Source organism: Pteropus vampyrus, unplaced genomic scaffold (assembly GCF_000151845.1).
Source record: "Pteropus vampyrus isolate Shadow unplaced genomic scaffold, Pvam_2.0 Scaffold37, whole genome shotgun sequence".
NCBI classification, from domain to species: Eukaryota; Metazoa; Chordata; class Mammalia; order Chiroptera; family Pteropodidae; genus Pteropus; species Pteropus vampyrus.
The window spans coordinates 6,510,027-6,537,569 of record NW_011888818.1 but is presented as its reverse complement, the minus strand read 5'-3'; the positions used below and the strand labels follow the sequence as shown (position 1 = coordinate 6,537,569).

The 27,543-nt window shown below is 43.9% G+C and overlaps 1 protein-coding gene and 2 pseudogenes across 6 annotated transcripts in view; 2 read left to right on the top strand and 1 right to left on the bottom strand.

Moving 5' to 3' along the window:
• SEMA4F (ssemaphorin 4F) overlaps positions 1-23,247 on the top strand; it is a 26,141-nt gene extending 2,894 nt beyond the window's left edge. Inside the window, exons 2-14 of one of the 6 annotated variants that reach the window (XM_023529449.1) lie at positions 1,226-1,411; positions 2,043-2,102; positions 2,334-2,432; positions 7,058-7,151; positions 15,448-15,567; positions 15,690-15,820; positions 16,444-16,622; positions 16,842-16,989; positions 17,117-17,339; positions 17,480-17,589; positions 17,704-17,864; positions 20,640-20,698; positions 20,933-23,247. In XM_023529449.1, the coding sequence (XP_023385217.1) occupies positions 1,226-1,411; positions 2,043-2,102; positions 2,334-2,432; positions 7,058-7,151; positions 15,448-15,567; positions 15,690-15,820; positions 16,444-16,622; positions 16,842-16,989; positions 17,117-17,339; positions 17,480-17,589; positions 17,704-17,864; positions 20,640-20,698; positions 20,933-21,543 (2,181 nt within the window). In that variant the 3' untranslated portion in view covers positions 21,544-23,247. Of the gene's footprint in view, positions 1-1,225; positions 1,412-2,036; positions 2,103-2,333; positions 2,433-6,017; positions 6,044-7,057; positions 7,152-15,447; positions 15,568-15,668; positions 15,821-16,443; positions 16,623-16,841; positions 16,990-17,116; positions 17,340-17,479; positions 17,590-17,703; positions 17,865-20,639; positions 20,699-20,932 lie in introns of those variants that run through there. The other 5 variants (XM_023529448.1, XM_011358169.2, XM_023529450.1 and 2 more) reach the window with 5 other exon arrangements.
• Positions 9,668-9,786, bottom strand: LOC111738378 (annotated as a pseudogene).
• A 3,236-nt stretch (positions 23,248-26,483) lies between the features above and the next one.
• On the top strand, positions 26,484-26,602 carry LOC111738405 (annotated as a pseudogene).
• The last annotated feature ends 941 nt before the right edge of the window (positions 26,603-27,543 follow it).

Genomic DNA, 27,543 nt, shown 5'->3' with positions numbered 1-27,543 from the left:
TACAGCCTTTCGGCAAAAACTCACAACTGGGTGATAGTAATTTAGAGTCTAAACTTCAGACCTGTGTGATATATAGGGATGTTTTGAATCCAGAAGACAAACTTGTAGTCAGAGCCTGGGCTTTTAGTTTGTGCTGGAGCAATAGACACATAGAGTTGAGGTTAGTGGGCTGGGTTTATGTCCAGGAATACATACATCTACATGGCAAAGAGTTTGGATGAACCAGGGCTTATTCTAAGCATGAGAGCAAGTGGGATACAGCACAGTCATGAATATGGGTGTGGGAGGATGGGTGGGCGTCCATACATCAGCACACCTAGGAGTGAATGGCTGCTGGCCATTTTATCAGTCTTGAGGGTAGCTGAGCAGATGAAGCAGGTAGAACAGAACTGTATTGGTGCAGGGAAAGTGTCCCCAGAGCCAGAGGTTGAGCTAAGAAGGTAAATTTATGCTAACTTATTTGTTATAATCTTTAAATAGATAAGAGTTTTAAATACTGACATAAGGTTTAGAGCTGACCAAAACAGAGCTTGTACCTAAGGAAGGAAGAAAAGAACAATTTGTGAAACATGTAGTATGTATTAGATGCTTCCACATATGTTATACCATTTAATTCTGTCAACAACCCTGGATGAATGAGGAAAGTGATGCTCAGAGAGGGCAAGTAACTTACTCAAGATCACAGCTGGTAAGTGAAAGAGCCAGATTTAAACTCAGGCTGACCCATTTTTAAATTATATACTCTTGCCCACTATACTCTCTACCTCTTTGGGTGGAATAGAGGTGAGTGGAGGTCAAGAGTGGTGGGAGAGAAAGGAGCTAGTTAGTGGAAAGAGTGAAACATTTCCCTTCTAAGTAAAAAGAAATTACTATTAAGTAGTGATTTTTTAAAAGAGGAAATTTAGAAAGTACTTGTAGCTTTTATAGGTATTTTCAAATTTCTACTCATATTGCTGAGTAGAAATTACAAACTTAATATTTGTGCTGTTTTTTAAATAAAGTATTCTATTTTTATAGAAAAAGCATAATTGATTGGATTGTGCTAGATCGTGTGCTAAATATTCTGGCCTCATTAATTATCTGTCTTTGGGAAAGTTAGATGGCCTGTCAGTCTCTATTTTTTTTCCCCTGATGACTGCTAAATAAATGGTACTTGGAAGAAAACAAAAATTGGCCCCTTTGGCTTTATCCTTGTGGACCCAACCCTTACGAAGCAATGGCTGACATCATTCTTCCCTTTCTCCTTCTCTTCTTGCCAGAGGCTGACTCCTATCTCACTCGGTTCACCATTCCTCAGATATACAATTACTCTGTTCTCCTTGTGGATCCTGCTTCCCATACACTTTACGTTGGCGCCCGGGACACCATCTTTGCTTTATCCCTGCCTTTCTCAGGGGAGAGACCCCGCAGGGTGAGAGATGAGAGTGGGGAAGACCCCAGATTCCAGATCCATGGTTTTATGGGATGTGAAAGGGGCTGTTGTTATAGGAGGAGGGGTGTCGGTTAAAATGAATAAGAGGAAATCATCAACTTCACGGTCTTAGCTAGCTGAGGGTGATTGCAGGGGGCGGGCGGTCATGGTGGCTAGAGAGGCTATGAGTGAGGTTCATGATGATGGGTGGAGGCCACAGTGACCAGGTTTCAGGTGACAATGGGCAGAGGAATCATTGGAATCATATTACTCTAGGGCAATAGCTCTCAAACTTTTTTGACCAGCCCTTAGTAAGAAGTATATGGTATATTTTGACCCAGTACACAAAGTATGTACTGAAAGAAAACTTTCTTGAAATAAAATCTGCTCTCCTAAATATGATACATTCTGATATATTCTAATGCTGGTTGTAATGAGTAATGAAATTAATTTCACAATTAATTTCATTACTCATTAATCGGTAAAGACTTCCAGTTTGAAAAACAATGCTCTGGGGGCAGGGATGTCTCTGAAGTTCCCAAATTGATAGAGGTTGTGGAACTGTTACCTACTCTGATTTAGGAGAAGTTGGGAGAGGATCTGGGGGAAATGGTCACTCCTTCTTTCTCAGATTGACTGGATGGTGCCTGAGGCCCACAGACAGAGCTGTAGGAAGAAAGGCAAAAAGGAGGTAGGTATAAATCCAGACCCTATCCTAAGTGCCAAATGAGACCTTGACCCAGCCCTAACTCTGTGTCAGTCCCCTGCAGTGCTGCCATCCCAATGGACCTAGGCAGGACTCTAACACTGTATCATTACCCATAATCTCTGATCCCAGAGCTGCATCTAACTGGCCTGACACTTCCCTGCCTTTCCTTGTACCTGCTGCTTCTGATTCTTTCTAACCATCTCTGACCCTCAGGCCGAATGTCACAATTTTGTCCAGATTCTCGCCATTGCCAATGCCTCTCACCTCCTCACATGCGGCACCTTCGCTTTTGATCCGAAGTGCGGGGTTATTGTGAGTGACAGGGGTGGGAGGATGGGAAGGGTCTTCTGTGAGTGACCATGATGTGGGGCATGATTAAGGCAGCCGTTGTGCATGATAAACATTGGGGGTGAGGGATGTCCCCACAGGGTGGAGCCTTTGTCTGCCACTGAAGGAGGGTATGAAAGAGTGGGGAGGGAAGTGGTCTATAGGAAGTGAGCTATACAAAGCATAGAGATGTAATGGGATGGTGAAGGAAGATAGGGATGCTAGCTGGGCTGGGGAGAGGAGAAATCCTGGAGAGACTTCAGAGACCATGTTTCCCTTGGCCTGTGTATGTTTTGTCCAGGCAGCCTGGGTCCATTTTTTAATCAGCGCAGTCCATGTTTATTTCTTCCTCCCATTGACCCGTGACTCTCACCACCTTCTCTCACCTGCACTGCTAACCTCATTCTATGGGGGCTCTGATCCTCTGCTCTCAATGAGCTTCTGAGGTCACTGCCTACTAATGTAGTACCTCATGGCCCCGTACTCTGGATCTTGCCTTCAAGGTGGGCACTCTGTCAACCATGTTTTCTTCTAGGTCCTGTTCATTGCTGCTGAAGCCCTGGGCATCTTCACCCTCACACCCAAGCAGGCTTCGGACATATATACCCCTAATCACATCTAGGCTAGTCATGGTGACAAAAGTTTCTGGGACTGGTGACATCTGAGGAAGGGTCTTAATGTTTATTAACCCTCAGCTTTTCCCATCAGTTATCCAGTAGTCAATCACTGGCCCTCTGGTAGTGTACATTTGTGACAGACCCTGGGATGAGTCGAAAGCCTCACACATCCTTTGTGTCCAGTGGCTTCCCTTTCTGCTCCATAGAGGAATAGGAGGGATTGCAAGAACTCCTTTTCTTGACTCTGATCTTTAACTTAGATCTTGACTTGACCCTTCTGCAGTCTGCAGTAATCCTTATGACCAGGATCTAGTCAGTGTGTAGCTCCGAATCTCTCTTTGCTAAGGACCATCCTCATATCTCTGGCTTAGAATACTATAATTGTATATGCTTGATATACAGTCAGACCCTCTGGGCTGCCCTTGGGCTTGGTTGGGCTTTTGTTGAGTCCTTTTCATAAGGTGTTGAGAGACTCCCTGCCAGGCGTGGATAGCTTCATCATCCTGGGAAGGTTTCCTAGTTCAGGGGTGTTATTGAAAATCTCTACATCCTATTGGGAAATATTGAGGATCTACTTTCCCTATTTCCCCACAGTCCTCACAGAGTTCACAAAGTAGCAGTAGAACTGTCATTGCCAGTTATCTTTTGACAGTCTGTGCAGGCTCGGGAATCCCTTGGGTATAAATACCAGAGCCACAGCTTATAGACAATGCTATCACTCCAAGCTAGTCTCCCAGGGCCTTTTATTTTACTTTGGACCTCTGAGGTAGGACCCTAATGGTCATTAGGTATCCAGACAGAAAGCGTTCTAGACATACCTGTCAAGATTTGTATGACTTGGACCCCTGTTCTCAAGGAACATCAACAACCAAGAGTGAAGCCAGGGGTCCATGTTCTGCATGTCTATGACTTTCGGCTCTTTCTCTAGCAGGCTCATGAAATGAAGGACTCTCCTTTTGTCAAGACTTGTTTGTAAGAGAATACGGGGCACAGAAAGATTATAGGACACACAAAGCTGTGTTAACCCTTTAAACCATGTACTAAAACTGACCTCCAGGCTTCCTGAATACTCTCTTCTGCCTTTACCTACCTGTCTTATCTGGCTATCTGGCAATGCCCCCTCTGCTTGAGCAAGTTCTTGCCTTATCCTTAGTGCTGAACCTCTTATGACTCTGATTAATGACTTTGAGACTATGCCTAACTATTATCTGAGAGCTTTGACTAGCTAGCTGCTCCAGACACAACTTGTTCAGAGTTGATTTGCTCAGAGAAATGAAAGTTCTTACAAAAGGAAGTTCAAACACTGGACCTACTACCTACCTTCTCCAACAATGCAAGTGCTTCCCTCCAGTCATAGCTCATCAGATGTTGGAGGAAAGTATTTTAATTTGTTTTGTTGAGGGAACTCCAGCAGTTAACAGAGAAAAATGTTAGACTCACAATGACAAGACGTCACATTCAGCTGAGTATCTACTCTGTCTCAGGCTTTGTGCTGGGTAATTTACATTCATGAATGAGTTTAATTCTCATCACCACATCATGATATTTAGGTATTATTTGTTTCCATTTTACAGGCAATGAAAGGAAAGTTTAGAAAAGTTAGCTACCATGTCTAACGTTATATAGCTAGCAGAGGCAGAGCCAAGGTTCAAATCCGGGTTTGTTTGGCTCCACTACCCTGCCCTCTAGTCCAGCCTGCATTCCAAAAGACCTTACCTGGCTTCAATTTCTTGTGACATCTGACCTGTTTCATGTAAAAGGGACCACTCTCCCTCCGCTCCCCAACCACCAGGGAAAGGTCCTTGGCCAAGACCGAAGGACAGATTCCAACCCCGCAGCTCACTGAGAGCCGTCCTACCTAGCTCTGGCATTCTGCTTAAGGGACTTGCCTTCACCACAATTAATGTTGAACACAGTTGATGTGCTGACTGACACAAAAACGACACAATGAAGAATCTCAATATTCAGAGAGAGAATATAGTGGAGTCGCCTTGCCCTTTTCAGACCCTATTAAATGTCACTCTGACCATACAGTAATCATAACTTGTCTAGTTAATAGGAGTCTTACTTGCTCAAAGGCTATAAACCTAGATAAAAGGATGATGCCATTTGGGGAAACTGGAAGAGGACTAGTTTTGACATGTTGAGTTATAAGGGGCTGATAGGCCATCTCTATGAGGAAGTCCAGCAGTCAAGCACAAACACAGGCTAGAGTTGGAAGACATCAGACTTGGAGAGTTTGGGAAATGATTTGCATAGAAGGTCTGGCTGGAAGTGTAAGAATGAATGAGGTCTTTGAAGTATATGTGAGAAGTGCTAACAATAGATTTTTAGGTAGGACTCATGGTTAGGGGCTAGAGAGAAGAGAAACAACCAAAGGAGATAGAGAAATAACAACTAGATTGGAGGAGGGACTCCAGGAGGGTACAGTTTCAAGTGAATCAAGAAATAGGATATTTCAAGTAGGGGAGTGACTCAAAAGTAGCAAAAGGTACGTAAAGATTAAAGAGGATGAGAACTGAGAAAAGGCTTTTCCTCTTGGTTCTTGGTGAAATGTAAGGGAGTAGCTTTGGGCAAAGAGATAGGAAAACATAACTTGTTTTCTAGGAATAACAGGTGATCCAGATTTGGTTAGAAGAGAGTTCATTTTTAAGAAGTATTAGAAAATAAGTAATTTGGGCTAAAGAGTTTATACTTCAGGCAATGGTGAGCCATTATTTTCATTCTCTTACTCAAAAATTTAGCAAATCAGGGACTGATAGTCTAGGACTATTACTCTGGAGTGGATATGTAGAGTAAATTGGGGGTGAGGCTAGGCAGTGTGGTGGAAAGGAGGTTACTGCCACAGTTTAGGTGAGAGCTAAGAAGGGCTACAGCAGCAGGTATTAACCCTGTCTCCAAAGTGCCCAGACATTTTGGCACTTTCTCACTAAACTGTTATCTTTCTCCTCAGGCTAGAATGCTCCCACTGCCACACAGGTAAGGTGCTTGTGCCTCTATGGGGTCCTCTATTCCAGAAGACTCTTGAACCAGTATTTTCTTTTAGGGACCTCAGATCACATCTGATTGTAACAAGCCTTTTGCAAGGCTCTCTCAGTAAAATAAAACCTTGTTTGTCAATTACAGCAAATAGATGAGCAATCAGAATGGGCCAGTAGTGTACTTATACTCAGGGAACATATATCTGATTCCTAACCAGCCACAGTTAACGTCCTTGTCAGTCCTAGGTTGAAATCATCCCTGACTTCCATTTTTAGACATTATCTTGAAGCCTCTCTTAGCGCCTGATGCTTAGCTAAGGCTGGCTCTGGTCGAACTTTTTTCTGGCTGGCTCTAGTTGAACTTTTATACTTTGCACCCCCTCCCAGGTCAGTCCTTCTAGAGTCCCTGCATGAGGAAGGCACTTACTTACCAAATCCTCAGATTCTGATCTGAGCTTCAGGTCTTCATTGACTTTGCAGATTCCCTTCTCCCCTTCTATGTATTCTTGACTGCAGTCTCATCTTTCATCCTTGGGATGGGAGGGGCGCTTCTCTCTAAACCTCTGGGCTTCAGGTGGTCCTATAAAGCCTGTACTTTTCTTTACCCTTCCGAAGGGCTCCAGCCCTGCTGCCTACCCCCGTCTTTGTCCTGTAGCACATTCTCTAGACAGCTTGCAACCCCTACAATTCAGCAACATTTCAGAGGGAAGATCTGCCTTTCAGCCTCAGTGTCTTCTAGGGCCATCCCAGGTGCTCCTTCATCAGAGCATGTAGGTGTTGGGTACGAGGGAAATTAAGGGAAGAAGAATAAACCAATGAAAAGAGTGATGACACAATTGGGAGATGAAGGAATGGGTGGGGGAATCAGAAGTGGCAGACTGGGAATATGGAGATGGCAGCAGAGCAGTGGGAGATGAATGGGAATTGGGCTTTTTCTTCGTCTGACCATCTTTGTAATTTTCGTCATGAACCTCTGCATGACCCCTAAACCAATCCCCCTTCTGGTCTGTAGGCTGTGTCCAGTTTCCAGCAGGTTGAAAGAATTGAGAGTGGCCGGGGGAAATGTCCTTTTGAGCCAGCTCAGCGGTCAGCAGCTGTAATGGCTGGTGAGTGAGAGAGACAAGAACCTGTGACTTCTTGCTATGCTTGCTTTCTTCCCCACCCTGCTGTTGGAATTTCTGTGTCCTTTCTTTCCTTTCCTAGGAATGTCTATTATTCCCATGTCTCTTTCTAGCCTTTCCTATTCTTCCTGCTTTTCTCCAGAGTATTATTTCCCTGTGTTCTCTCTAGAGAATGTGTTCTCTGCACCTCTAGTGTGAGTGTTTCCTCTCTCAACCTCATTTTATATTCTCATTTTTTTTTTGTTTATAAGAGGAATCTACTACAATGCATATTGTAATAAATTTGGAAAAAGTATCAAGAACATATGAAATCTTCTAGGACAGCACTGTCCAAAAGAACTTTGTGTGATGATGGGAATGTTCTATATCTGTGCTGCCTACCATGGTAGCCACTAGCTGCATGTGGCTATTGAGCCCTTGAAATGTGACTAGTGCAACTGAAGGAAAGAATTTTAAATTTTCCTTAATTTTAACTTAAATGTAAATTGTCACATGTATCTGGTGGCTACCATATTAGCCCAGGTGTAGAGTATTCCTTCTCAGAAAACCACTGCTAATATTTTAGGATATTTCTTTCTAGCCTTTTTAGTGTGTGTGTGTGTGTGTGTGTGTGCGTGCGCGCATATACATATTCATATACACTCATGCACATGTTGCTGGCCAGTCCTTTGTTGCTCAGAGGAATCAACAATGACTATTAAATAAATTCCTTCCATTAATTCCTTTGAACAAGCTCTGTGTAGTTGCTCAAGCAGTGAAGGTTCTATCACAGATTATGCCTAAACCTTTTCTGGGGAATGACTGCTTAATTCTTTGGTAGTCACGAAGTGAATTGTTTGTGTGCTACATAAACTATATTTTAGGTGAGAATACTCGATGTGCACCCTCAAAATTCAGTGAGAATCCAGCCATTTTCTCATGTTAGTGTAAAACAAGGTTAATAGAAATTTTATGAGTGTGTATATTATGAAACTTTTAAATGTCATGCTACATGGATATAATTTTGAATTTTGTCATGTAACTTTACATCATAGGCATTTCTGTATAGTTTAAAAATTCTTTTTGAAGAGAATTTTAATGACATCCTGCTACTACTCATCTTATGAACATACCATAATTTAATTAAACAATTCCAAACCATTTATATAAATTAATCGTATTTCCAGGTTTATTTAGTTTACTTCCAAGTTTTTGCTATTATCTATAACACTGTAATGAATGTTTTTATGCATACGTTTGTCCTCATTTTAGATCATTTCCTTTAGATTCGTGGAAATGGATTACTATATCAAAGGGTGTGAACACTTTATGGCTCATTATCTGGTGCTAATTGCGTTTTTAGAAAAGGTGTACCAATTTACACTCTAAGTCAGCAGTGAATGAAAGTTTTTTTCCTCACATAAACTTCACCAGAATATATTGTCATTTAAAAAAAAATCTTTGAGATTAAGAATGGTACCTTGTTTTAATTTATATTTCTTTGAATATTAGTGAAGTTGAACATTTTTCATGTTTTAGTACTATTTTTATTTCTTTTTCGATAAATCCTCTGTTCACATTCTTGGGCAAGTTACAGGGTAAGATATTAGTGTTCCAATCTATATCATTTAATGTTTTGATCTATTTGAAATTTATTTTGATGAATGATATGAGATGGGAATCTAAATTAATTTTTCCCAACTGCTTATCAGTTGACTTAGCATCATTCATTATACTGTTTTTTCTTTCTTTGAACTTTGTCATAAAATTAATTTTTACCTTTACTTTTGGACAATATTTTACAAGAAACAAAAATTGAGATATAAGGTCTAACAATGAATGTTTTTACAATAAATTTTTTAATGAAATTGTTTTCTTATTCATGACTATAGGCAAAGTCTTAAAAGCTATAAAAATTAAATCACTTTAAGTCAGATAATTAATGACTTACGTTTTCTGAAAAGTAATAAAATAACATAAAAGTTTTGAAAATGAACATTAGTATACATCTAGTAAATAGAATATTTGGGTTGTCATTTTTATCATTCATCTATAGTTGAAATTGATGAAACTTTGTTTATTATACTCATACATGTTTAAATAAAACAGTTTAGTTGATAGTTTATTTTTCTTGGCTTTTTATCAACCACATTTGGCAAAATTCTGAGTCAGTCATTGGGATCATTAAGAAAGATAGCGGTTGTGAATGTCTTGATTCTACATAATTTTTATCAACAAAATGACTTCTCAATTGCAATGACCTAAGATAATCAACATACTATCTTTGTTTCAAGCAATAAACTTTAAGTACATTCAGTCTTCTGCATGTAATTAATGTTCTAGTCAGCAGGTGGATTTGCATTGGCATGTGGTATAAGGACACAAATTTCATAAATTAAATCATTGTATGACAAAATTTTCAAAAAGGAAGAACATTTTAAAAAAGTGTCAAGGTTTTTTTTTTTAGATAATGAAATTCAGAGTTGGCTTTCTGCTGATAATTTAATTTTTTTTTTTTTTTACATCTACTGTACCTGGTCTTCCTAGGTGGTCTCCCATCCAAGTACTAACCAGGCCCGACCCTGCTTAGCTTCCAAGATCAGATGGGATCAGGCGTGTTCAGAGTAACATGGCCATAGATCCTCTAATAATTGATGGAAGTGATCAAAAATCACTTTCTAACAGTTTAGAATGGCTAACTTTAGACAAAGTAATGTAGAACCTCCATGTTTCTTTCTGTCTCAGATCCAAATCATGGTCAACACCAATATTACAAATTTTCTTCTCAAGTTCTTACTTCATAAGGCTATAACTTAAAATTTTTCTTGGTCTGACATAAGTGTCACTATTCAGTTGGCTCTTTCAATGTTGATCCACTATGCCCTGTTTCCCTCTGTTTTGAAAATGGCAGTATAGAAAATAGTGCCAATATTATGTAAGAACTAGAATTAGAACTCCCAGTTAGGAGCTATAAAAAATGTCCTTAAAGATAATAGGGATCTTTTGAAGTAAAAAGAGCTTTCAGTATTGCAAATATTACTAGAATGTAATATTTATTAATAGAATATATTTTAAATGATAAAAAATTACAATGTGCATTGTAGGAAATTGAGAAAATGTAGAAATGTATAAAGAAGAAAGTGAAAAGTTATTGTAATTCAATCGTTACCAGGTAACTATTATTATTTTAGAATATTTTCTTCTATTGTGTTTCACTGTGTGTGTGTATTTATAATAAATTGGAATTGTTATGCATATTTCACTTAGTATTTTATACTAATAATTTTCTCATAGAAATTGTTTATTATTCAAAACCTGATTTTTAGTGATTACGTACTCTTCCATTATATGAATGTAGTACAATTTAATTATTCCCATATAATTATACATTCAAATTTTAAATTATTGCTTTTATGAATAATACTGCAGAAGAAATCTTCTTACATAAATGTGATTAATTGCATATGAGTCAACCCAAAAAGTAGACTTGCTGGGCAAAGGGTGTAAAGATTTTTATGGTACTTGATGGATTTGTCTAAATTTCTCTCCAGTTAGCCAGTAATGAGAGGGCTTATTTCATTGCACTCTTGTCAGTCCCAAGTAATATACTTAATAAACATACAAACTGTGACTGCCTCCAAAGTCCAATTTGATGTATTTTTGATTTCATCTCTATTAGTGAAGCTGAACAACTTTTCATGGGTTTATTGGTATTTGTAGTTCTTTTAGGAAAAGCTTCAGAAATCTTGTTTTCAAATATGACATTTATCTGTACTGCACGTAGATAAAATTAACAAAATGATCTCAGTATCTCTATTTGCACTATTCAAATTTGGGAAAATGCAAATATCTTGACAATAACGTTCACATTAGCCTAAGAACATCAGCAGTTCCTTCTCAGTCTCCTTTATAGGGTATTTGTCTTCTGCTCATCCTTTAATATTGGAATTCCTTAGACTTCCACCCAAGATCCTCTTCTCTTCTCATTCTACATGGTTATGATCTCAATCAGTCCTGTGAATTCTGTTTCCACCGCATTCTAATGCCTCCCAGCCATTGTCTGGTGCTACAGACCACACATCCAACAGCCTTCCAGACAACTCCACTTGGATGTCTCACAGGAATCTCAAAATTAGCATGTCCCAAACTCTGAGCTCATCATCTTCACTTACCTTCCCCAAACCTGTTCCCCTATCAGTGTCCCCTCCTCTCAGTGCATACCCACCCAGGTAACCTAGCTAGAGACAGCAGCTTGTCATCTGCGGTCCTTCCTATCACACCCTGTAATAAATAGGGCCAAGGGAGGTAGCTTTTGCTCTTTCTCTTTGGGAACCCATTCCTGTGTTTTTATCATCTCCTTTTGGTCTCATTGCATCTTGTGGTTACTGCATCTGCCAAGGAGCACTGTAAATGTTCCAGATACACTGGGTGCTGCCAGCATTTTGCATCCAAGCCTACCTCTTAAATCCAGGTGTGTCTGCCCCAAGACTAGTATTCACACACTGAAACAAGACAATTATAGACATACTATATGGCCAACAGAAGAAAAGACAAACACTGTATCTCCTACTACCTAAATCTGTCCCAATAATAGGCTTTAAAAAAAAGCTGTCCCAATCTTTGGATAAGGAAATGGAGACTATTAGGGTAGCAGCTATTAATCCTGCAAGCTCTGACCACGAGAAAAAAAGGGAGTGGAGGAAGGAAGGTTAGGGCATGTTTAAAATCCTCTTTCTAAAGCTAATGAATGATAATTCGTATTATAAACTTCTTTAAAGGTGAGCATTTTGATACCAGAGTGAAAATTTGAAACCCTTAGAGTAGTGAAATATTCACTGCCCTGACTTTACCCTAGCCTGTCAGTTGGGTTCTAACATACTGTATTCACAGGCTTTACATCTGGGCAAGTAGAGATCTACTTCTACAAATAACTGTGATTCTTTATCTTTTGCAGCTTTCAATCTTTTTTTTTTTTTTTAAATTTCCAACATAAAAATATCTTAATTTTTCAGGCTATAAAATTAAAAATGCTAACTACAAAAAAACATTCAGTGAATACAAAAAGTATACAGCAGAAAATAAAAATCACGTGTTATTTCATTAGTCAGAAACAAACATCATTAACACTGTAGATGTAGCTCCCTCAACAATCTTTCCTAGGCCTGCAGACAGGTATCTGTATCTTAAAAAATTGGGTTGAATTGTACGCAGTATTTTTTTTCTAACCAGCTTATTTACTGAACTCAGCACTGTGGGCATCTTTCTCTTTTGCATGTCATCTTCTGCCAATAACAAATGTGTGTTTTAATGTTTACCGAATTGATCCATTCAGTAATAAATGCAGGGGTGTTTTATTATATGGACAGTGAAACAGAATACTTAGAGTTGAGACTGCCTTGGAGCGTCTAGGACATGTGGTGATCCTGTGTCCTCCTATGGATTTTTGCTCTCATTGACCAATGGCTTCTGTTCCTTCTGTGTGTGTGTGTGTGTGTGTGTGTGTGTGTGTGTGTGTAAGACTGTTGCAAGCCCCTTGGTACTCCTGGTATACCTGCTACTTCTTCCTAAAGTGTCTGATTCTTCTTGCTGTCCCTTAGTGTCAGTGACCTACTATTCCACCTTGAGTATGCTCTTCGATTCTAGGCTCCAGAGTTGCTGAATGCCACTATTGATTCTTTAGAAAGTTTTGGGACTCTTTACCTCCATCCACTACTGGGTCCTTGCATGGTTATATGAGGTCCTTTCCTGTTTGCAGAATATTTATGACTATTCCTTCCCCCCACCAATTCATGCTCCCCAAATATTCATAACCATCTCCCTCCATTCTCAGGGTATCCCTGACATAGCTTCTGCCAGAGTTTTCATTTTAGGGTGTTTTGTGTACAACACTCTTAGGAAAAATTTTCATTCCAGTTCTGTCTTTTTTGTCAACTTTCTTTTCCCTTAGAAGTACAGAGGATTAGCTCTTTTGCTGTTCTATTTGCTGTCAGGACCTATGCCCCACACCTGGTTTTCTCCCTCCTGAAATACTCTGAAAGGAAATGGATGCCACTTTATAGTCCTCCCACCTCTGACAACAATTCAAGTTTCAGAAGGAGCTATAACCCACACATATTGAATAGCAGCCATGGGCCAGGCCCTACCTGGGTCTCTGTGTTTGTTATCTCATTTAAGCTTCAGCACTGTTCTAAGTGGAAGGTGGTATTATCCCCATTCTGTATTTGGAGAACCTGAGGCTTAGGAAGGTTAATTTGCCCAAGATCATACTACCAGTAAGTATTCAGAATTGAAACCTAAGCTTTCCTGGCTCCAAAAAGCTTGGATTCTTGTCACAATCCCAAGTGATAGTATAGTCTCCCCTTCTTATCCCACAAGGAGGTTTCTAACTTAGCTGTACTGTTGCCCTCAGAGGGCTCCTGACCCTTTTCGCTCTGCATGATGTGTTTTTAACAAAGTGGTTATCTTTCCAGTACCTGGTGCATGCAGCCTCACTGGAGCACCTGTGTCCTCATCATGACTCTGCTTCCCTCACACTGGCCCGACTCCTTACTCTCACTTGCCTGACTCTTTACTCTTCCCTTAGTGGGTGAGAGCCCCCATGGCTCTTGCTGGAGTTTCTGTGCACTGACTTCTGACACACTAGCCTTTTTCGCTCCTCCAGCCCCTCTAATTTGATCTTCTGAATTGCCTTCAGTAGCTTTCCCCTCTAAATGGTGGTGTCCTAGGCTCTCTTCCTGCTTCCCTTTTCTCCCTGGCTATTATGTTCATGTCACGACTTAAGCATGACTCCCAAGTTGCCAACTCAGCCCTGCTGCCCAGCCCTTTCTGTTTGATTGCCTTCCAGTACGTCCTGAAGGCACCTCAGCCTGAGCTTACTTCCTCTCCACCCGCCTCCTTTATGGGCCTTCTCCTGTCATTTTGTCTTGGTTCATAATATCACTGTCTATTATCATCTACCTTATATGCTGGAAACCTGAGAGACATAATTTATTCCATTCTTTCATACCTCATGCTCAATTGATTTTCAAATCTCGTTAATGGATTCTGCCTCAGAAATATCTCCCAAGTCTAGTCCCTCTGTTCCTTCTGCCCCTCCCTTATCAGGCCCCTCACACTTGCACGGACTGTGAATTGCCTTTAATTAGCATTATCTTCTTAAAAACCAAAACTGATCATGTCACCTCATCTTTAAGAAAATCTCTATAGTTTTGCTCTTACCTGTAGGATAAAGTACATGTTCCCGGGCATCTCTGCTCGCTTGCCCAGCAGCCCCTGTGCCCCACCGGCGCTTCAGCCGTGGGCAGTGCCCTGCATCCCCAGACATGGCTCCCCTCTTCCCACTTGTTAATCTTTCTCCTTGAAGTCCTTCTACCTGGCAAATACTCATACTTCAGACCCAGCTCAGACATCACCTCTGAGGTTCTGCTCCCAGTCAGATGTGGCTGGGTCCTCCTCTGTGCTCCCACACAAGTCTGTGCATCCACACCTCCTGGTATCTGGTTACATGTTTGTCTTCCAGACTCAGAGTGGGATTCTTGGGGGGAAGCAATGTGCTTAGCATGCAGCACAGTGCCTCATATGCAGTAAGTGGTGAAGGATTGCCACTGTGTCCTTTCCAGAGCCCCTGTGATACACGAAACTGCAGGGAGTTCTCAGCCTTCTACTCTCCCCAGAATCATTTCCCCCTGCTCATGTCTGAACTCTTGGCAGTGTTACTCAGAGTGGCTACAGTGCTTTGACATTCAGCCCACAGAGCGGCACCTCCCCTTCTTCCCCAGGAATCTGCATTTTGATCGATTTCCAGAGTGATGCTGGTACACCCTGAAGTTGTGACTTGTTTCAGAGCAGTGTACATCCACTGATGTTCAGAAAGAGTGCTAGATCCTTCAGACATTTACCATAGGGGTAGAACTTAAGTAAGATGGGGACAGGCTGCAGAGCAAATCCCCTTCCTGGAGAGTCACAGTATAATTAGTGTATGACAGGGTAGAAGAGTCCCTAAAACAACAAGGAACTAACCAAAGGCTGATTTCCACAAGGACAGCCTTTATTCTCCCTTCGTACACATTACCGTCCTGGCACTCTTCCCTTAACACTGGTTCGCCCTCCTGCCCTGGAGCACTTTATTCCCACGATGATTTTTAAGTGAGGTGATGCCTTTCATGTGCTTAGCAGTGACTGGCACTTAATGGACGCTCAGCCTCTGAGAGCTCCTGCCCCTGCTTTATTCCCTGCTCTGCCTGTGACCCCTTTTACTTTGCTCAGTGGGTCTCTTACAGCTCATTTCCCTGTCGCCCTGCAGGGGGGGTCCTCTATGCTGCCACTGTGAAAAACTACCTGGGGACGGAGCCGATTATCTCCCGGGCTGTGGGTCGTGCTGAGGATTGGATTCGGACAGAGACCTTGCCATCCTGGCTCAACGGTGGGGAGAGGGGGAGGGGTGCTTTGGGAACCGAGAGGGCGGGTGGAGGCCGGGTGGTCCCAGGCTATGTCTGTGGGATCTGAGGCCGCAGGTCTCCCCAGCTCCAGCTTTTGTCGCAGCAGTGGCCTTGAGGCCAGCCGAGTGGGGGGATGAAGACGGAGACGATGAAATCTACTTCTTCTTTACCGAGACTTCCCGAGCGTTTGACTCATACGAGCACATTAAGGTTCCGCGGGTGGCCCGAGTGTGCGCGGTGAGACCCCGACCCCGGCTGTCTGTTGTCTCCTGCTCTTCCTGGCCTGTGTCTTTTCCTCTCTGGGTCTCTGTCTGTGCATCTCTCCTCTGTCTCCTTTTTGCCTATGTCTTGACTTCTTTTCTGGGAGCTCGAGGAATGTGGGGAAAGGGCTCTATCCCCTTTAACCTCATAATTACCCTTGTGTCACCCTGCCCCTTGGAGGTGGACTAGTTAAAGGCAGGAGCTGTTGACAGTTGGACCTGGGCTTCAGCTTCTCCACCACTTACTGCTTCTGCGACTCTGGGCATGTTCTCTAGCATCCTTGCAGATGAGGATGTTAATAATGCCTAGCTATACGGGTTGTTTTGAGGACTAAATGAGGTGAGTTATGTAAGCACATTGTACAGTACTTCTTAAGTGCTCAGTGAACTTAGTCACTGTCATTGTCATTGTCATTTTGACCCTGTCTACCTGTGTATCTTATTATCCCCTGCTGTTACTCTATCTGTATCTCTGTCCTTACATTTCTATGCATCTGCCTCCCCATCTGTCCCTGTCTGGGGGAAACTTATATTGGTCTTCACACTCTTTCTATAATGTTGGTCTTCTAAAGAGAACTTTCCATGTGCTTGTCACCCCAGGGGGACCTTGGGGGCCGGAAGACCCTCCGGCAGAGGTGGACGACATTTCTGAAGGCTGACCTGCTATGTCCAGGGCCTGAGCATGGCCGGGCCTCCAGTGTCCTGCAAGACATGGCCATTCTTCGACCTGAGCATGGAGGGGGGACCCCCATCTTTTACGGCATCTTTTCCTCTCAGTGGTGAGGGGGTCATGGTGTGAAGTAGAGTTACAAGGTGGGAGATACATGGGGTGGGCACAGTGTCAGTGCTATCTCATCCGGAGGAGGGAGGGTGGCTTCTCCCTGGAGTAGACTAAATGGCTCTCATGCATTTCTCATGGGTCATCTCATTTGACAGGTGATGAGTTGCTGTCCCCTAGGTCCCGTCATGTGTCTGGCTCTAACCTGTGACTCTTCCAGGGAGGGGGCCGCCATCTCTACTGTCTGTGCCTTCCAACCACAAGACATTCGGACAGTGCTGAATGGTCCCTTCAAAGAGCTGAAACATGACTGCAACAGGGGACTGCCTGTCGTGGACAATGATGTACCCCAGCCCAGACCTGGAGAGGTGAGAGGGCTGGGGCAGCTCTTCAACCCACACCAGAATTGCCCCATTACAGCAAGAGCCCAACTAAACATCTTGGGCACTTTCTGGCCCCTGGGAAACTTTGTCTCCCATCCTCTGTTTCCTCTAGTGCATCACCAATAACATGAAACTCCAGCAATTTGGCTCATCGCTCTCTCTGCCTGACCGTGTGCTCACCTTCATTCGAGATCACCCACTCATGGACCAGCCAGTGATTCCAGCTGATGACCACCTTCTGCTCGTAACTACGGATACAGCCTATCTCAGAGTCGTGGCCCACAGGGTGACCAGCCTCTTAGGGAAAGAGTATGATGTGCTCTACCTGGGGACAGGTATGTTTAATAGCTAAGCACATTGCCCATCCAGTGCACACATGCTCTTGTCACAAAGAGGTACCCATACATACAAGCATCGGAGTCCTAGGCACAACTATAGTTATGTCACTATGTTGTATCCCTTGCCTGGCTTCTAGAGGATGGACACCTCCACCGAGCTGTGCGGACTGGAGCCAAGCTCAGTGTCCTTGAGGATCTGGCCTTATTCCCAGAGCCACAGCCAGTTGAGAATATGAAATTGTATCAAGTGAGTAGTAGATTTTGGGGATTCTAGTGGGGAGACATCTGAGTCCAGAGCCAGTTTGTGACCCTGAAGTCTGAGAGATGCAGTGTATTCCTTTTTCTCACTTACTTTCTGTAGAACTGGCTCCTGGTTGGCTCCCGTGCTGAGGTGACACAAGTGAACACAACCAACTGTGGCCGTCTCCAGAGCTGCTCAGAGTGCATCCTGGCCCAAGACCCTGTCTGTGCCTGGAGCTTTCGGCTGGATGCATGTGTGGCCCATGCTGGGGAGCATGGAGGGTGAGTGTGTCTGCCCTCGCCTCTTGCCTGCTGTCCCAGGGCTCTGACTGATACTTATGTCTGTCTATTCCTTGTCTGTTAATGCTGCCCTCTGTGTATGTCTATGTGCGTTTCTTCTTTTAGTGCAACTTGTGTGTCCATTTGTCAGTCCCTACTAACTCATCTATCTGTCCATCTGGTGCTGCCTCATCAGTGTCCTGCCTCTCCGCTGGACCTGCCCAGACCATGTGACTGGCCTCCACATTGCCGTACATGTCTCAGTTTCCATTTTATAAGAGCTGTCAAAGTATTTTTACAGTTGACTACTCCCTCCTTCCTTCCTTGAAATACTCTTTCCTCTTGCCTCCTTCAGGTTTTCCTACCTGCCTCACCAGCCTGTCTCCCTTACTGATTCCTTTTCCATCCAGCTTCTGAATGTTGATGTTCCTCGGGGTTCAGTCCTTCTCTTTACACTTGCACAGCCTGTCTAGGTGATTTCATCCCCATTCACTCCCAACTGAGTGCTGTTGACAACTACAGATGTATCTTTAGCTGAGCTGCAGAATTCCCTGTCCAGCTGCCTGCTTGATATTGTCCTTGGATACTTCACAAGCAACTCAGACTGGCGATCTAGCATGCATTGTTGTTTCCTCTTTCTTTCAAATGGTCCTCTGGTTTTCTTCATCTCAAAAAAGGGACCTCCATTCATCTAGTTGGTGAAGCCAGAAACTGCCCACACCGTATTTTAGTTTTTACTGACTCTAGCTCTATCTATCATACCCTCAGTCCACAGCCACTTCTCTCCTCTAGTGCTATCACTCTAGCCCACGCCATCATCACTTCTTAACTGGATTACTCTAATAACCTCCAAATCGGTCTCCATTTGTCCATTTGGGGCTCCCAGCATCCATTTTCCATTCAGCAGCTAGCTTAAAATCATATGTCACATTGAAACATATCCCTGACATCATATTCATCTAAAATATTTCAATATGTATCTCTACTGGATAAGGACTCTCTCAGAAACATTTTATTATAGGAAATTTCAAACATTCAAAAATAAAGTAGTATAATGAATTGCCATGTATCTATCACTCAGCTTCAACAACTATCCATTGGCCAGTCTTGCTTCATCAATACCTTCACTCACTCACAATTATCTTAAAGCCAACCTCAGACGTTATATTACTTCATCCATAAATCTTTCTATGTGTATCGCTTTAAAAAAAAACATAGCCATATTATCACTATCATACCAAAAACTCAATTTCTTAATATCACGAAATATTCAATGTTCTGATTTTCCCAGTTGCTTATACTTGAAAATAGTTTGCTTAAGTCAGGATTCAAATGATGTCCATCAGTTGTAATTGGTATATAACATTTCTTAAGTCTTTTAATCTTTAAGATTCCCTTCAATGAAGTTTTTTTAGTTGATTGCTTGGAAAATCTTTTTTCGAATTGACTTTGTGATTTCCTATTTTGAAGCCCAGTTAATTTACTGTATATTTGTACATGTTACTGAACCCCAAAGTTACAAATATTTTAAAAGTAAAAATACTTGTCTTTGGGAATCAATTTCTGATTAAGAACTTTGACCTGGTCTTTTAATTTCTCTTGAAACACCTAAGAAAAAAACAAGTACCTTATTCTTTCCTTTATTGTTTTAATATCCACTAAAACAAGAATTTCATTGGACTTAGGTATCCTGTGTACTTGAGCCTCAGGGTCTCCTTAAGATATATATGTGGTGGTGGTGGTAGGGTATATATGCCAGCGTACTTCTTGGTAGTACAAGAAATTACCAAGTTGGTACTTTTATGCATACTACCCTTCATACCTCAGTTTATACAAGGGAGAAAAACATAGACCGTGCAATTCCTGAGGCTGTAGCTGCACATATGGCCTCTCCATGTTCCCCACTCTAGGCTAGACAAAGCAAACTCGGTTTTACCCAGTGTGTGTTCATACGGATCTTAGAGCTCCTTTCAGGGGTCTCAGTTCGTGTTGAAGGAGTTAACACTCAAACAGAGTCTACCTTTGGCTGAGGCTCTTGCGTGTTCAGATTGAACTTCCACCTGGTCTTCACTGACAGCCCAGGAGTGGTCTCCGTGGCCTCCCCACCTCTGGGAGTGGTGCCAGAGAGTCCAGAGTCAGCAGTCCGTCTTACTGTCCCTCTGTGAGACGCAGTCCACTGAAATCCTGGAAGTACCGGAATTGTGTTGTTTGAAACAGATCTGTTAGAGGCCAGTAGATATCAACAGTTGTTGGAGAGAGAGTTCCTACTCAGGGATGAGCAGCTTTATGAAACAAAGTTGTGTTACTGACCCTCACAGAATTTTGACTAATTTTTGTAGAGATGACATTTTCTCTTTTTCTTAATAGAAACAAACAAACAAACAAACAAACAAACAAACAAACAAACAAACCCTGTAGTTTTTATGTTTTTTTCCCCCCCCGGAGAAATCTTGGGGTTGTGGATAGCCAGCTACATTTCTCGGAAGTTTCCCGTGTTTCTTTTAAAACACCCCACCAGTCATCTTTCTAACAGAACTGGCACAAATTTAATTTTCTGTGGCCTGCTAGAATATGTGTAGAATTTGACATGGCAAGTGTCATGAGAAGTGTAAGGAGTGTTGGGGGAAAAATTAGTGACAAAGAGCATGTTGACCAATAGTTCCAGGAGTAATTTAGGAGGTGACGGGAGATGTAACAAATGAGGGAGTGTTCAGTGGTGCTGAGGAGGGTAGAAAGGAATGTTGACACTGGATTTACTGAGTATTCTCTTCTTTGTAGGCTGGTCCAAGACATAGAGTCAGCAGATGTCTCTTCTTTGTGCCCTAAGGAGCCCGGAGGTCTGTCTGGTTTAGGAAAATGTGGGTGGAGTGGGTGGAAAAGGGCTAGAAAGTTGTCTATCTTGGATCCACTTTAAAACTTGGGTCCTGGCAGATATGGCAGCTGATGACCCACCTCCTTTTAGCTTTACTTCCATGGCCCCTTCTCTAATCTGATCTCCCCCCACATTTCTCTTGATCACACCCTCAGCCTATAGCCTCACTACCTTTTGTGCCTTTGCTCTCTCTCTGCAGAACACCCAGTAGTATTTGAAGTTCCTGTGGCTACAGCTGCGCATGTGGTCTTGCCCTGTTCCCCAAGCTCAGCCTGGGCATCCTGTGTGTGGCACCAGCCCGGCGGAGTGACTGCACTTACCCCCCGGCGGGATGGGCTGGAGGTGGTGGTTACCCCAGGGGCCATGGGCGCTTATGCCTGTGAATGTCAGGAGGGTGGGGCAGCCCGCGTGGTAGCTGCTTATAGCTTGGTGTGGGGCAGCCAGCGGGGACCCCCAAGCCGGGTCCACACAGTGGGGGCTGGACTGGCCGGCTTCTTCCTGGGGATTCTTGCAGCATCCCTGACTCTCCTCCTGATTGGTCGGCGTCAGCAGCGGCGGCGGCAGAGGGAACTTCTGGCTAGAGACAAGGTGGGCTTAGACCTGGGGGCCCCACCATCTGGGACCACGAGCTACAGCCAGGATCCTCCCTCTCCCTCTCCTGAAGATGAGCGGCTGCCCCTGGCCCTAGCTAAGCGGAGCAGTGGCTTTGGTGGCTTCCCTCCACCCTTCCTGCTTGATCCTTGCCCGAGCCCAGCCCACATTCGGCTGACTGGGGCTCCCCTGGCCACGTGTGATGAAACATCCATTTAGGGCTGGGCAAATGACCACTACTGCATGAGTGACCACTGGAATGGAATGACCGCTGAGACCCTGGGGGTCACTGGGCTTGGAAGACCGTCATGGCCTCAGTTCTTTTTGGCCTTTGAGTGGTCACTTGACTTCAGTATCTACCTTCTCTGGCCCTGGATGGGCTCTGAGCCAGCCCTTTGTCTGAGTCCTGATTCCTGAGTCTCATGAGAGATCAGAACTTCAGAGAATCAAGATTTTTTCCACCCCTGGTTTGAACTGCTGTGGCCCCTTCAGCCCTCATCCACTATCTTGGGCCCATTAGTTTGGGAATGGGACATGGGACGTAGCTATGACTTTGCCTTCTGGTTAGACCCTGGCTGGAAGGGAGACCTGTGGACACGATTGGGGGCTGATGTGCACTGAGTCCTTGGGGTGGCTTTGCTGATTCTCCCAGTTTATCTGATTCTCTGTGGGGAGTGCATGATCCCCATGCTGCAACATGGACTCTTTGCCCTGAGATCTCCCCCTATCCCAGTTTTCCTTCTTTCATGAAAGAGCATGTGTGTTCACAGGAGACCTGGCCAAGTATGCATAACTGGGCCAGCGCTCAGGAGCTTTCACAGTGAGTAAGGAGGGGGAGGCTGGGAGGGGGCACTGCCTGCAGAGCTTTAGACCCTGTAGCCAGCGAGGGGATGGCTTTTCTTTCTAAAAGGAAGCAAACCACTGCCCTTCCCCATCACCTCCCACAACCTTTCTCTTGAGTAGAGAAAAACTCCCAAAGTGACCTTCCGGGTGGGAAGGGCAGAAGTACATGTGACCCAATCTTTTTCTTTGTTTTTGCCTCCTGGCTGCCACCACTGCCGTGCACAGCTGCTCTTTCTCTGGCTGGGCCCCCTTACCTTCGCTCCCATTGAAAATAAACTTCACAACATTCTAAACATTAGGGGACAGCAAAAGGGGAACAGTCACAGGAAATACACGCAGCATGGAGATAGGTTTGTATCAGTGACGTTACTCAGGTTGACGCCCTTGCCCTAAAGCAGGAGTTCTCCCCTGGGGGTTCATGGACTCCCTGAAATCGTATGCAAAATGTTGTCTGTACTTGTGTGTCTGTGTTTTGCTGGGGGGAGGTTTTATGGTCTTCATAAGATTCCCAAGGCCTTAACGAAATTAGAGGACCACTGCCCCAAGGATACCACACCATGGCCAAGCTGAGAGGAGCAGCTCTTTCTGCTCCACCCTACCTGCCCTGTGGCCAGCCCCTGGACTTGCAGCTGCTGGTGCCATCTCGTTTCCCCAGTCTCTGGAAGCTGGGCTCTGTGCATATTCGATGACACTGTCAACTCTCAGCAAACTTCCTGCTTCACAACTCGCAGATGCTTTAGGCTTCTCCTGCTCAGTTCCGGTCTTGCCCTGTGAATGTGCCTCGTTCATCCCTGGTGAGGGAACCCCTTGAGTGAGCTCCAGTAAAAGATCCAGCCCTTCCCAACTGAAGTTTTCAGCTCTACTTTCCTTGGCAGCAGCCTGTGAATTACTCAAAACAGTCCCCTTGGGTTTGGAATTATCAGCGGCTTTACCCTAATAAGCATATGATCTTCGGCCAGTAATCTAACCTAAGAACATCCGTTTGCTCATCTGTAAAGTGGGGATAATAATACCTACCTCAGGGTTGCTGCAAGGATTGAATGACAGAACATGTAAACAATAAAGCACTATACCAGTAGAGGTTGTCGTGGTAAAAATTGTATTAATGATACCATAATCATATAGCTTAACCATATGATAAACGTGACACATGCAGTTACTTTAAGCCTCATTTGGTGGAAGGAGGGTCATTGCCTCACATGGGTGTCCTGTCCTGGGTCATCTCAGTCAGATCTTTGGTACCACTGTCTGGGGCCTGGGGGAGGCAGGGCCTGTGGTTTTTATAATCCTCAGATGTGTCTGACCTTAGTGTCCTTATTAGTCCTTCTACATGGGAATGGGGGAAAGCTTGTGTTCTTGGGTATATCCTCACTTCACTCTACTCTCTCAAGGTTACGGGTTAGTTTCAGTTGTGGGGAGGAAAAGAGATGGAGAGATGTCCATTTCTCCTGGGGTCCCTGTGAAGAGGGGAGGAGAAGAGTCTTTCAAGGAGGGGAGGGATCAAACCGTAGAGGATTTGGGACGTTCGGTTCTTGGATAGTGGCTCTGGATGGAGGATAATGGGATAAAGAATGTAGGAAAAATGAGGAAGGATGGGAATATGACTGAAGGGAGGAGAGCCACCTCTTAGTTGGAAAGTTCAAGCCCCGAGAGTGAAGGTGAAGCCCATTCCTAGAGAAATAGTGTAGCCGACTGCATGACCTTTGGGCTGTGGGGTGTGGGAAGAGAGAGGACCTGTGGATAAAGGAGATGAAAAGAGTATAAGGTTTCTGCAGGAAGTACTGTGAGGATTCTGGCAGCCAGAGACCTGCCTGGCTCCACCTGTTAAAGCAACCAAGGGTAGGGGTGAGGATGGGGCTTATGCTTGTGTTACCTTCTGTCTCCAAAGATCGCCTGCTCTCTGGCTCTCTTAAATTCCCCTCGTTCTCAGCTTGTCATTCCTAACCAGTGGTCTGCTGCTGCCCACATGACCTTACTGAAAATAGAGCCAGAAAGATGTTCATTGTTGGCTCTTATGAGCCAAGCATGCTCTAGCACAGCACTGGCCCTAACTCAACAGGAGGCTGACTCACATCCTTTCTCTGGAGACCTCTAGCTCCCTCCCTTTCCATAGCAGCCCCATGCGTTGACGGTGGCCTCGGTGATGTCAGGAAAGGGCTCCTTTTGCTATCTCCTGGCCCCTGACTCTCCTGGGTACTCTATAAAGGAGGCAGAAGTGGCCTTTCCCTGAGGCGAGAGGGCTACAACAGACTGTCCTTGGTCAATTGCACACAAATCCTGTCTCAAGGGCGTGGGGATAAAACTTGCCTTTTTGATTGTAGCAAAGGCAAGGTGGGAATTTTAAAAGATCATTCTCATCAACTGGAGGAAAAGTTATCAATAAAAGTACCAGAAATCTTTCTGCAGTTTTAAGTTCTCCCTGGTGGGGCTCCAGGACAGGCCTCTCTGTGACATAGCAATATGTGTGGCCAGTAGGCAGCAGGTGCGGTTCTGGAGAAGTCCATCTGGACTGATATGAAACACCAGGTCCTGCTTGAGGCGGGAAGGGCAGGCAACGGAGAAAAAGATCTCACTTCCTGAAGGTGTTGCATGCAGCGAGGGGTGGTTGGAAGGGCCAAGATAAGGGGTCAGGTTCGGAGGGCTGCTCTGGGCCCTCTGGACAAATAAATGTAAGCCAGGCACTCTCTTCCTCCCTTTTTTGGGGGGATTCCCAGTCCATGGGACTGGGGTTTCCCTTAGACACACTGGGCCTGGGGTTTAGGGCTACAGAAGAATCCCAGACCTACCCACTGGTGGGTATGGCATTCCTTATTTACGTCAGAGTTGGCACCCCTCTCATGGAGTCCAAGACGCGACAGTGATGAAATGAAAGCTAAAGGCTTGTACCACCTGCAGCTGGAGCCATGGTTGGGGCAGGAGAAGTCAGCAACTGGTGCTGGTCCAAAGACCAACATTTCACCTTAGGGTTAAGCAAGTCCTTTGAGTTGAGGAGGCTGGCAACAAAATCCTTCAGGGAGTGAGGTTCACTGGGACTCTCTGAGGGTTAAAGGGCGAGGAGGCTGACTAGACCTCTCTGGTCAGAGACTGAGGCAGAGAACTCATGAGGAAACTCAGGCCCTTCATGGGCCAACTTCATATCAGTCCTGAAAGGGGTTCTGATTAACCTCACATGGAGTCACTGGAATTCTCCCCTGCAAGCCCAAGAGAGCACAGATTTGGCACACATTCTCAGCACAACTCTTCCATGCGTGATGGTAAGCTCCTGCTCCTTCCTCTACAAGAAGTGAGGAGGCAGAAGTAGCCCTTCCCTGAGGTGAATCTTCGAGTGACGCAGACCAGTTTCCTCTGCCTTGCACCTTCTCCAGGAGTGACACGAGCTCTGGTGGATGGAAGGTGTGGATGCTGGAGACAGCCATGGCCTTGAGGATTGGGGGCTGTGTCCCCACGCTTTGGTGTGGAAGGGAGGAGCTCCCCATCCTTTGTCTTCGTGGGCTCAGATGGTGAGCTTCTCAGCAGCAGTTGTAAGAACCAGAGACACTTCTGTCCTTTGCTGGGAGCCAAAGAGGTCTCCTGAATTCATGTTCAATTCTAGGGAGAAAGAGGACCGCCCCCAAGATGCACAAGATAGACTATTTCCCCCCTGAAGTGACCAGGAGCTCAGAAACAGCTTAAGTTGATTCATAGAAATAAAGTAATTTTTTTTCCCCCATGAGTATGAGAAGAAACATTCATGCCCATTATAACTATTTCAGCATTTCTAAAATCAGCTGAGTCCGGAGCATCTGCATTATGAATTGGCCTATAGACTGAGGGAGCAGAACTGGCTGTAGATAGGATGGAGGTAAATGAACACTGGGCGCCTAAAATGGAGGGCCTTCCTCCAGCCCTTTGCGGGAGCCATTTCCCCTAACATAGCTTCTCTCTACACATATCTACAAAATTAATCTTTTATCAGACTCAAAACCCATCACCTCTCAAATTTACTGGATTTATGCAATTTGTGGTTTAATCATAATACTAGAGCTCATCATAGATTGTGATCACCTTGTAATTCCCAGGTAAATGTCCTCAGGAAGAAGGGAACATAAACCCGTGGATATTAGTTAACCAACCAAGGCATCCACATGCTACCTCTACAATAGTTTAAAACAAAGCTGCCATTAGAAGCTTTGCTAGATACGGTCTTATTCTTTTGGGTATTTACTGCTGTATTAGTTAGGACAGGTTTTTATAATGCAATAACAAAAACTCCATACTCTTAGCGGCTTGAAACAACCTGTTTCTTACAAATACTACTTAAAAAAGAAGGAAATTCCGTCTACGGCCATGGTATCCTGAACAAGCCTGATCTTGTCTGATCTTGCAAGCTAAGCAGGGTCAGGCCTGGTTAGTACTTGGATGGGAGACCACCTAGGAGGACCAGGTGCTGTAGGCATTAAAAAACAACAAAAAAAGGAATTGTAAGCTGGACAAGGTCCTTGTAATCTGTGAGGTCAACCAAGGGTTGCCTTGCCTAAAAAAATAAAAAAAAAATAAATAAAAAAAGAAGGAAATTCTGACGCCTGCTACAACATGGATGGATCTTGAGGACATACGATAGTGAAATAAGCCAGTCACAAAAAGACAAATACATGATTCCACTTATGTGAGGTACTCAGAGAAGTCAAATTCATAGAGACAGAAATTAGAATGGTGGTGGCCAGGGCCTGGGGGTGAGAGGAATAGGAGTTATGTTTACCGGGTGTAGAGTTTCAGTTTTATAAGGTGGAAAGGGAGCTGGGGATGGATGATGGTGATGTATGTACATTATTACCAATGAATTTAATACCACTGAATCATGTACTTAAAAATGGTAAAGACGGTAAGTTTTATGTTATGAATATTTTACCACAGTAAAAAATTAAGAAAAAAGTGAATAAAACACAATCCCTCCCCACTTGAAGCTCCTGATTCAGTGCGGAGGCAGACAAGTGAGCAGATAATGACATTTCGAAAAGCACTATTGTCAAGGTATGTCCCAAATCCCAAGGGACTGAAAGCCGCCACGTTCTGCAGACATCTCTTTTTACAGGCAGCTTGAGAAACAGACTTGAGACACCAACACAAGGCTTTGTACCCTCTACCTAGACTCTCTTGAAGTCTGAGACAGTCTAATGCAGTCTAGTGGCATGTAGTCAGTCTAGTGAGACATAGCTATGTCTCATTTGTTCTTTATTCTGTGTCCAATTTTATATAATAAAACTTTTAAAGACAAGATTTTTTTTTTTGTCTATGAAACTGGCAAAGATTTTTAAAAGGTGGATGATCTTTGGGCTGACGAACGTTTGGGAGGGAATAGGGTTTTCTATTGTTGAAAGTGAAATTAGTACAAACTCT